This window comes from Rhagoletis pomonella, unplaced genomic scaffold (genome assembly GCF_013731165.1).
Source record: "Rhagoletis pomonella isolate Grant_MI unplaced genomic scaffold, Rhpom_1.0 Rhpom_scaffold_00615, whole genome shotgun sequence".
Classification (NCBI taxonomy): Eukaryota; Metazoa; Arthropoda; class Insecta; order Diptera; family Tephritidae; genus Rhagoletis; species Rhagoletis pomonella.
This window is the reverse complement of record NW_023459169.1, coordinates 28,862-40,022: the sequence shown is the minus strand read 5'-3', so window position 1 is coordinate 40,022 and position 11,161 is coordinate 28,862. Positions and strand designations below refer to the sequence as shown.

General features: G+C 34.3%; 1 protein-coding gene across 4 annotated transcripts; it reads left to right on the top strand.

Moving 5' to 3' along the window:
- Positions 1 to 5,580: 5,580 nt before the first annotated feature.
- Positions 5,581 to 9,622, top strand: LOC118751247 (cell division cycle protein 27 homolog). Of its 4 annotated transcripts, none has more exons than XM_036486029.1 (6): positions 5,581 to 5,651; positions 6,032 to 6,191; positions 6,248 to 6,333; positions 6,404 to 6,479; positions 6,541 to 7,731; positions 7,792 to 9,622. In XM_036486029.1, exons 3-6 carry the CDS (start codon positions 6,310 to 6,312, stop codon positions 9,270 to 9,272), a joined length of 2,772 nt encoding a protein of 923 aa, XP_036341922.1. In that variant the 5' UTR covers positions 5,581 to 5,651; positions 6,032 to 6,191; positions 6,248 to 6,309; the 3' UTR covers positions 9,273 to 9,622. The 4 variants fall into 4 exon arrangements, with proteins under 4 accessions (XP_036341922.1, XP_036341921.1, XP_036341920.1 ...); XM_036486028.1 differs by having other exon boundaries at positions 5,597 to 5,733; XM_036486027.1 differs by having other exon boundaries at positions 5,597 to 5,738.
- Positions 9,623 to 11,161: the final 1,539 nt, after the last annotated feature.

The window sequence follows — 11,161 nt, the reverse complement described above, 5'->3', positions numbered from 1 at the left end:
CTTTGAGCTCGTTCAACTTTTTTTCCTTGCAACCCTGTGTTTGTTTACATTCTGTATCAGTGTTGGGAAATGAAATTGTGCCTTCAGTACGAAATCTATACAAAAAATGTACTTTTCGTCTATAAATTGTATACACTTTTTAATTCGCTCATATATTTTCTTAGTACATTCCAAGGCACATTAAACAGGTAGTATCAGTAGAGCAAAAACAACAATTGCGTGTATTTTGTTGTTGCTTCTGGTATCGAAAGTGTCAAAAACTGTTCTGAATTTTTTCTTCTAAATCAAAGCGTGCCATGTGAAATACAAAAAATTATAAAAAATAAAAAATTGAAATTGGAAAAAATAAAAATTGATGCAACTTTCTTTCCTAGTAAATTTGTTTGCTTCTCGAAGCATTGATCCATCCTTTGCAAGGCCCAGTAATCAGCGGTCGTGCTGCCGAGTTGGGCGAACGTTCCAAAAGCTGCTATTCAATCGCTTGTTTTGTATGGAAAAAGGTTTCACAAGCAAATGGATTTTAACAACTTATAATTTTCGTGAGAAAAAATTAAAAATATTTGACATTTTCGAGACCAAATAATTTGAAAATAAATCAAATCAGCTGCTCTACTGATACTACCTGTTCAATGTACCTTGGTACATTCCCTTCAAGACCAATGATTTTATGGTATTCATGAGAAAGTTTTATTGTTTATGTACATACCAGAGCTGTAAAATGATTGAATCAATAGGATCTGCATTCACTCGACATTCTTTTCAAAATTTTGATTGTTTGTTTGTATAAAAAAAGCCTCATTCCTGAGTGGCTTAAAATGCTTGAAAACAAATAAACTGTGTTGTGTTTTTGAATGGTAGATTGACATTCAGTATGGATTGTGAATGTAACAGAAGCATTCGCACACACACATGATTGTATATTTAAAATGAATGCACACGTTTTTACCATTCAGTACTAATACTTTTTTCCCAGGGTTGAAATATTTTATACTTTAAAGTTTAAACATATCTGGAATTGAAAAAAAACATATATGTATACGTATGTATGTATTTCAACGCGTATGTATAGACGTTTTCTGACATTAACCCATGGCTAATGACTGGTGCGAAATCAGTCCAAACAAACATCGCAACCCTCGAGCACAAAGGACACATCTTGATACATACATTTACATATATTACATTCGAAACTAGTGAACTGTATATAGAAATATAAAACAGTGTCAATAGAATTGAGTTTTTAAAACTCTTGCTTGAAAAAACTTAAGAATTTCATTACCGGCATCTGTCCCTTCGTATTATAGACTTTTAGAACTATAAAAGGTCTATTCTGCACGTAACCGAAGTTTTTTTAACCGGAAAATTTTATTACCAAAAAATGTTACCTGTTCATGTCACCGCGATTCTAGGAACGTTGGTAATGCTATATATTCAGCAATTCAGCCATGAAGAATTGTGGAAATTCTGGCATTGCATATTTCACGGGGCGGGGCAATATTTTGTTACCAGCTTATGAGATGGTAACAAAATTTACCGGTTACATGAGTACACCAATTGCGAAAAGGGTTTAAAAATTGATTGTAGACATTTTTTCGCAGAATATATGTATATATAAATTTAATTTGTATGATTTTTTTTCTATTAATTTTTTTCTTCAGTTATCAAATTTGAAAACTTTCAAAACGAAATTTTATAGGATTCTTGTTTTCTTTAAAGAGGGGTTGAGGAGTTACATTGTAAAATTTTTTTTATTAATTATTAATTAAAAGGTGTACTATTTAAACATATTTACTACGCACTTCTGCAGTAGGGTACTATAACTTTTCTCACGTAACGGATATTTGGAACAACCAAAATCGAGATAGATATATACTACATTTATGTACATACGTATGTATATACCGTAAATGCCCAGAATAAAAAGAGAAGTTGATTAGTCCATCTCCGTCTGTCTGTCTGTCCGTTTGTTTGTGTACACGATAACTCTAGGAAAAGTTGAGATATCGGAAGAAAATTCGGTACGCGGGTTTCCCTTTATGCAGGGCAGAAGCGTATTGAAAATACAAAAATTAAACCATAACCTGGTCCCTCCCATAAAACGGTAATTTCGAAAAATTCAAAAAATTCAATATTTCCTTAATTACAGAAAACAAATTGCTAAAAAAGTCACATGTTTATTATTATACATTTTTGAAAAATGGGACATATTTCTAACTTTTGAAATCAATTTGCTCAAAACATACATTTAGAATAATGTTTTAAGAAATAATTACACCCGAGCGCATTTGTGCACATGGGTATTATAACTTTGTTCGCATAGGGGTTGTTTGTTGTCTAGCCCTTCAGGTTAATAAAGATTGTAGAAAACGATTTTTGCTTGTGTGGGGTCCCGTTTGATTCCCAAAATTGGAAGGAACTGATTTTTTCAAATTGCAACACCTAATAAATAAATTATTTCTAAAATAGGTTACAGCAGACAATGTTTAATCATTTTTTATTAATATACCGACACCTGATTGGAAGATCAACCTATCTCGGCAGCCAATTCAAAAACGCCCTAACTCAGAAAACTTTTTATGAAAGTCCTACTTCAGAATTTGGTTGAAGAACGCCCTATCTCAAATGAAAATATATTGAAAATTTGCCGAGGTAGGGCGTTTTTGAACCGCATTCTGAGATAGGGCGTTCTTCAACAAAATTCTGAAATAGGGTGTTCTAGAACAGTTTTTTGAGATAGGGAGTTTTCGAACTGGCTGCCGAGATAGGTCGATCTTCCACTTAGGTGTCGATATGTAGTTTTGATGTTAACAAACAAACCAAAACTTGGGTTAAAAAGCGTGCTCAATGAAATGGGTATAAATTATTAAATATTGCACTTTCGGAAAAGGATGTTAATGAAAATAGGGACCAACGAATTTTGTTAAATATTTTTTTTGTTGGAAATGTTGATAATTTGTGGCTTATTGTAAATGAAAAAACCTCCACAAACCAACGAATTCGATTTTCGAATCTTTATTAAATGCTTGACCCAATAGCGACGAAAAAAAGTACGAAGAAATTTGTATCAAAAATTTTTATAATTAAATAATGAAATGTATATGTATGTCTAAATTTAGAACCAGAAGCTCTTAAATTTGTTAGTTTATATTAACTTATATATGTATGTACTAATTTATGCATTATGCATTATTAATGGTGTATTGGTAACACTTATTTGGAAAGCTGACAATTTTCTAAACAGAGATGTTAAAATCATTAATAATTTATATTTTTCATAATGACATTCTAACGACACGTTCACTAAAAAATATTTCTCCAATTAATATTTTTTATTCTTATAAATCCTTGTACAAATTTAAGTGAAAAAAACTGATGATAACGCTCTATTAACTATTTTTCGTGTTGAAATTTTGCAGTCTTTTTAATAAAATGCAACCTGGCGTATTTTTCAGAGGGTTTTGTGTGTTCAAAATATTTATATCAATTGATTGGTACTGAGTGGATGTGTGCACACATAGCAAAAGCTGCATTCATCTGAGTGCTTATTCAGTGTTAAAAGTGAATCGTTCGTCATTCAATTTTTTCAATCTTTCTTTGAATATGGAAATGTGTGCAATCGTATCTACTTTGAGTGAATGTAGAATTGGAAAACTATAAGCCGCATTATTCAATAAGGGAGAATTCAATGAAAACATAATAATATAAAATTGATGATTTTTAATTTCAAATGATTTCACAGTTTTACAGCTCTGGTACATACGTTTACGTATTTTACACTTTTACAAATTGATTCCACGTGCACATGTACTGCATTTAACGCAAATATGTATGCACACATTTTCAGGTATACATCTTAACAAAAAGCATATTTAAGTTATTATTAATGGATAAAAGAAACATTTTCTTTGGATTCAGTACACTTTTAATATTTTAATAGCATTTCAAGTGCTTATCCAAATTTTACGAGAAGATTTGACCATTTATCTTAATATTATTCAATTTTAATTATTTTTGGTAAAAATACGGTTTATAATTTAAGAAAATCCGTACAAATCCAAGGTTCAAACTTTATGCAACATTAAAAAAACCAACACACTTTTGTAAAAATTTCGAGCTTTTTAATTCGATTTCCTAGATTTATTTTGAGTGTGCGGGTTAGCCCATTAAATTTCAATATAACTAAGTTTTTTAAGATTTCTTTGATGAAGGTGTTGCTAAGTTTCTCCATATAAAAAAATCGTCGAACACACTTCGTATGGACGAAAATGGCTGACATCGTCGACAAAAAAAATTGCCAAGTTCAACGGTAAGTCCCAGCTACTTTAAACTTGCACTTTATTATACTAAAATTGATTGGGCTAAAAACTAAAGAATATTAATAAAGCTCGACAATTTTACGAAAGTATGTTGGTTTTTGGATGTTTTGCAAAGATTTAATCTTGGGTTTATACAGTTTTTCTTAAAGAATACATTATATTTTATAAACAGATAATTAAAATTAAAGAATAATAAAATAAATAGTAAAACCTTGTCAATATGTGAGTGCCGTAAAGGTATTATATTTAAAAAAATCTCTTCTTATAACTAACGAAGATAGCAGGATAGCCGAGGAGAATTCCACTGAAATATATACTGACGAATCCAAAATGGACTGCGGTGTGGGTGCGGGGGTGTTATCTGAAACGCTGAATGTCTCTCTCTCGTTTCGACTGCCTGACTTTGCTAGCATCTTCCAAGCGAAAGTACTGGGCATCGATAGGGCTTGTAAAGCACTAGAGAGGAACTGCGTAGGTGTACGAAAAGCATAAAATTTTTCAGATAGCCAAGCGGCACTTCTGGCTCTTGCCTCACCGGTAACAAAATCCAAAACAGTCAGAGATTGCAAATGTGCGTTAAGCTCGGCGGTCGAAGTAATAGACATCACTCTCATCTGGGTTCCCGGCCATAGGAACATACACGGAAATGATAGGGCTGAGGAGTTGGCTAAGGCCGGAGCATCTTTAGATGAATCCGAAGCAGAAACTATAAATTATCCACTCGGACTCATCAAAAGGGAACTGAATAACCTTGGGAAAGGATGAGGTAACTAGAATTCCCTTTCTGTGTGGTAAACCTGGGGCTGCCGCCCCAGTGATGTCTATTTTGATTACTGGGTGTTTTATAAAAATGTTTATATAAAAATGTATTGTGCAAATGAATATTTAACATTTTTCAAGCGAATAAACGCAAATAAAAATCGTGATTTTTGGCAATTTTTCTGAGGGGTCACTAGGGAACCATAGGGGAGCTAGGTGGTCGGGGGTTGCATTTTTGTCAATGGCGGTTCATTCCCTCTCAAAAAAAGGTGGGTTAGAGGTGCCTCGCCCACTTACCTTTCGCCCAGCGCCCCTTTAACGAACGGCCATAAAGGAAAGCCAACCCGTTGATCGCTCATTCTCTTTTTCTCGCTGTTCGCAGTGTTCATCCAACTTGACGTTTCTCTTTGTCGGACATTCTGCCTATTTCTCGTCGTTCGCTTCGCGTTGCCGGAGTATTCGCCACAATAGTTTGGAAGAATTTAAGAATGAAACCCACCCGTAGACGAAATGTTTGTTGTTAAAAAGTGGCAACTCTAAGTTATGTGATAGGGCTGTGTATGATTTGTGGAAAAAGTTAAATTTTACAACCTGTATAAAATGAAATTAGAGGCCAATAACTTATAAAAATTGTAAAACGTGTAACTGCATACAATCAGTAAAGTAATTGGAGTTAAAAATATAAAACTTGTAAAGTGTGCAGTCATTGAAAATGCTATTGACTCATGCTTAAGCACCATCAAAACCGTCTGTCGCAGGCGTCCCGAAGCAGAGTTGAAAATTTTATTTTTTCTTGCCCAATATTAAAGGGAGACCTTGTTAAGATAGAAAACGCGATTCGCTTTTTAATTACTTTATTCATTTGATCGAAAGTGTATACGAACCTCGATAATTTAATGATTAGCTCTTTAGTTCAATATGTACTATTTTTGTGAGACAAGCGATAAACATTTCAGGTCATTTTGCGACAAGAACTCTGTTGGCAACAAGATCATTAACACCTTAAAAAATTGTGGGGTTCAATAAAAACGTTCAAAAATCAATGTTGTTTTGCAGCAATCGAGATTAATATTGGAATAATTACATTTGTCTACAGAACAAATTGCATGCACTGAGGTACGTAAGGACTCTTTGAACAATTTATTTTGATTTATACAAATTGAATTTTGCAGGCACAATTGTTTAAGGTAAAGTTGATGTAATTAGTATATTACGGGCCAGACAATTATACGCAATGATTATACAGGAGCCTGTTCAGGTAATTCACACGATCACATGTGAAGTTTTTCATACCTATGCATATTTTATGTAACTTCTTTAAATTATAGGCCGCCATTTGGCATTGCTTGAATTTTTATGACTTCAAAGATGCTGTTTTCTTGTCCGAACGCCTGTGTTGTGAAGGTACATACATACATAGCATCCAACATAATACTATTTTATTATACTACTTTTTATTTTGCAGTGGAAACGGATGAAACTATTTTCCTGCTCGCCACAAGTTACTATAGATCAAACCTAATACATCAAGCTTATTGGCTGCTTAAAGAAAAATCGCGTCGTTCGCCATATTGCAGATTTTTGCAAGCAAAATGTGCTTATCATTTAAAAAAATATGTAGAATCTGAGTGTGTATTGGTAAATGGTGGGTTCAGCGATATAAAAAATCTAGATGACATTGCGAAAGAATTTGAAGGAATAGCATGCTTCGTTCTGCAGTTAATTGCCAAAATTTGTGTGAAAACAGAAAGGAGTAAAATAGCAGCAGAAGCCCTTCGCCGCGCCATCAAACTAAACCCTTTTATGTGGCACACCTTTGCAGATCTTTGTCATATGGGTGAATATGTTGATCCTGCATCAACATTTCATATCACCAATACTGATGTCTTTAACACATGTCAAGGCAGTGCAAAATCAAACACGCTCGTTTTTTGCGGAAATACTGGGCAAAATATATCATTAAATGATAGCTGCAGCCAATATTTAAATAGCTTTGGCAGCAATATCCCGAATTCGGATGTCTTAGTAAATAGTATGAATAACAGTTCAAATTACATATTATCAACACCAGTCGAACAACATTTGCAATCGCAACCACAGCCAAACATCATAACACTTCAAAGTCTTATTACCCCTAACAATAACAACAACAACTTGAATAATTCCATGTCCATGTTACGAGGTGCCAACACCATCGGTTTGGTAAGCGGTAACAATCTACAAAACTCTGGCTTAATGATGCTTGAAGATACACCAGTTAGTTATACTACTGGCAATAATATTGAACAAACTGGCTTGAATACAGCGCAAAATTTTGATACCGGAGCCGGTACGCCCTTTCACAGACAATTCAAATATCTCTCAGCCATTTCTCCTGCAACGCCGAGCTTTGGTATATTACCTATACACAGTCCTTCCGGTGGTGAATCATCCTTTGTTGGTACTGGTCATACACAAGCTAACATAAGTGTCCTGAATACACCTTCTCCACAAACTTTAATGGAAGCTAATCAGGAGCCAAAAATAATGGGGAAAAAGATGAAGAGTATTATAAGCCGAAGGGAAAGTGGCCCTGCTGCAAACAAGCCAGCTGTTTTTACACAAACTGGAAATGTTACTCCACGTATGCCCATTAATCAAGGCGGGGTTTCATCAGGTACATTATATGTAAAGTTTTTAGTTTGAATCATTAACCATTTCGATATTAAAATTTTAGGCTCATTGATACCCAATGCTGCTGTAAGGCGCAGCTCCCGATTGTTTAGTAATAGCGCATACTCTGTTAAAGAAAATAATAAGTCTCCAAATATTACGAGCAATAAGTTTGCACTGCCACGGTCTCCGCCCCGAAAAACAAAAACACGCATGCCAAAAATTGGTTTGAACAATGAACTCATCGAAGATAAGAGTATTAACATAAATGCAGACAAGTTGAACGAGAAAAATGCACGCAAGGAGAAGGAGAAGGTCGAGACAATAACATCTGCGACTGGTCATAATCGTTCTATAGAAGACCCCAAAGTGTTATTAAATAACAGTTTAAATAACGCACAAACTATGGCACATCATGTGCTGGCACTAAAGAAACAGTCAGCCGATGGATTAATGGCATTGCTACGAGAATTGGGAGAAGGCTTAAAATTGCTAACACTTTACCAATGTAAAGCAGCCATTAAACATCTAGAAACTAAAATACCAAAGCACCATCTGTGCTCTAGCTGGATTCAGTCACTTATTGGATTAGCTTATTATGAACTGCGAGAATATGAATCTGCTGTTTCTGTATTCAAAGATATACACGAAACGGAACCGCATCGTTTACAATACATGGAAATATATTCCTCGTCGCTTTGGCACTTGCAAAAGGAGGTGGACTTATCAGCTCTAGCACAAGATTTAATAAACCAGGATAAGACTTCTCCCGTTACTTGGTGTGTCGCCGGAAATTGCTTCTCTTTGCACAAGGAGCACGAGACGGCTATTAAGTTCTTCAAACGTGCCGTTCAGGTGGACCCTGATTTCGTTTACAGCTACACTCTGCTTGGTCATGAGCTCGTTCTTACGGAAGAGTTGGATAAGGCAGCAGATTATTTCCACGCCGCAGTAGCGCGAGACCCGCGACACTATAATGCGTGGTTTGGCATGGGCACCATATATTCGAAGCAAGAAAAGTACGAATTAGCTGAATTGTATTACATCAGGGCGTTAAAGATCAATCCTCAAAATTCGGTTATATTGGTACATATTGGAGCAATGCAATATTTTATGCAGAAAAAGGAACAAGCACTACAGACATTGAACACCGCCGCAATGTTGGATCCCAAAAATCCGTTGGCGCGTTTTCACCGTGGTTCAATTTATTTTTCACTGGGAAAGCATCAAGAAGCTCTGCGGGAACTAGAAGAACTAAAAGAAGTGGTGCCAAAGGAGTCAGTAGTATTTTATTTAATTGGAAAGATCCATAAAACTCTTGGTAATGTTGATTCAGCACTTATGCACTTCAGCTGGGCAACCGACCTCGATCCAAAGGGTGCTAACAACCAGCTAAGAGATGCATTTGACTCAGCAGTGGTCCCAATGTTTAGTCCCGCTAGAAATGAGCAGAGCGTGGACGCAGATCAAGAACCGATATCGGAGCATTCGGACGACTCAACGCAAGCACAGCAAGACATTAATTATGATAGTGATGCTTACTAAATTACAAGCTGCGGGAATGTTTTTCCACGTGTATGTATTAGTTCGAAAGTAATATATTCAAAGCAAAGGTGAAACCAAATAATTCGTTAATGCTGCGGAGTGTGTACTTGGCATTATTAGTGAGTTCACTTCTTCGGTTACTAATCGACAGCAAACAAATCCAAAAGATAGACGGAAATAAAATAAAAAATTTAATTCTGAATGGCATCCCTACTGAAAAATGAAACAACAATTGAATTTCAACTTGCACTTGAGCACCCAGCAAGATACGTTGAAATTAATTATTTATATATACAGTCAGCATCAAAAATATGAATACCCTGACGTTTTGACGATTTTAATTATATATATTTTCCATACCAAAATTTTCTTATTTTTTATAAAAATGTAGTTCATTCAGCAGCTTAATTAATTTCATATAGAACTCGGGGAAAATTCAAGAAATATAAAAAAATTCAATAAAAAACAAATTTTGTTCATGTGATATAGGGAAGAAAATGCGCAACACCCTTGACAAAAAAGATCTCTAAAATCAATGGTAATTCTTGGAGACTTTAAATTTGCACCATATAATTATGGTGACCATCCGTCCTGCTTTTTTGCAGGACCGTACTGTTATTCAAAGGTCTGTCCTGCGTAGTTTTTCAAAACATAAAAACTTAAAATGTACTGATTTTTTCCCAGTGTCCTGCATTTGTCCCGCATTTTATTCGATACTTCAAAATTAACGGCGGAAGCACAGTGTCGATAACTGATTGATAACTACATGAAGGTCCTGGATCCTAGAGGATCCTGATTTTGAAACTTCAACCAGTCAGTGCGTCTAAATTTTGCGCGGCCGCGAACAATGGATGGATGATATTTGGTACTTATCGGAGCTTTTCTTCAATAACTCATAAAAAAAAATCTCCCAATCAACGTAAGTTCGAAAGGTATTGATGTGGCCCTTACAAAAATATATAACTTGTGCCGATTTCAATGAAAATTATTAAAGCTACAAGCGACAAAGTCGAAACAAGTAAGATTAAGAAGACTATAGCACGTGTATGGTACCGCATAACTTTGGACCACGTCAACCGATTTCGATAATTCTTTTTGCATCGGAAAGGTAGTGTTCAGAGGTTTAGATCAGATCATTTGATCATGAAATATATATATTTTTTTATATGAGAATTGAAGTCGGTTTTTTTGGCTAAAAATTACTTGTTTTTTCTTGATTTGCTTATTGATTTATGATGAATTGTCTGATTTCTATTTAATTTATTAACAGATTTTACAAGGTGAAACTACTCATAAATTACAAATGAGCCGTCTATTACGATAATGTGAACAAGCTTTAAGATAATGAAAATCGGATGAGAAATGTAGACACTATGTAACGCATTCTGCACAATTACATATTTTTGTAAAGGGCGGCAAAATACCTTTACGTCGACTTTTTACGAATAACAGCGAAAATACCAACAAAGCCATTCATTGGAAAAATTCTGAAAATGTTTCTTTGAAAAATGGGTTTTGTTTTCGAGTTAAACGACCCAAAGTTTGTCTATAAAATTATCTTTACAGAGGTTCACTTTTCGTGTAAGCTAATGTAATTATAATATGTTTTATTATAATTTTATAAATATTCATTTAAGAAAAGATTAATACCAATGAAGAAAGTTTGACTTATGTTTAAAGTTTAAAATGGAATTAAGAAACATATACTATACACGTTTTTGTTATTTTTATTCTATGAAAAATTGTCCTAAATTTTCAATTCATATTTATGTTCACCGTACATATAATACTAAATTTGAATGGGTTACAAAATTGCATACAACCGAAATCGAATTAAAAAATAGAAAATTTTGATAAAAGATTTTCATATTTCTTAAATTTTCTTTGGG

Excerpts from the sequence above, each read along its gene's own strand:
- LOC118751247 (XM_036486029.1), top strand. The coding sequence starts at position 6,310 with ATGATTATACAGGAGCCTGTTCAG. Across the intron at positions 6,334-6,403 it reads TTATACAGGAGCCTGTTCAG|GCCGCCATTTGGCATTGCTT; the intron begins GTAATTCACACG and ends TTTAAATTATAG. Across the intron at positions 7,732-7,791 it reads TCAAGGCGGGGTTTCATCAG|GCTCATTGATACCCAATGCT; the intron begins GTACATTATATG and ends TTAAAATTTTAG.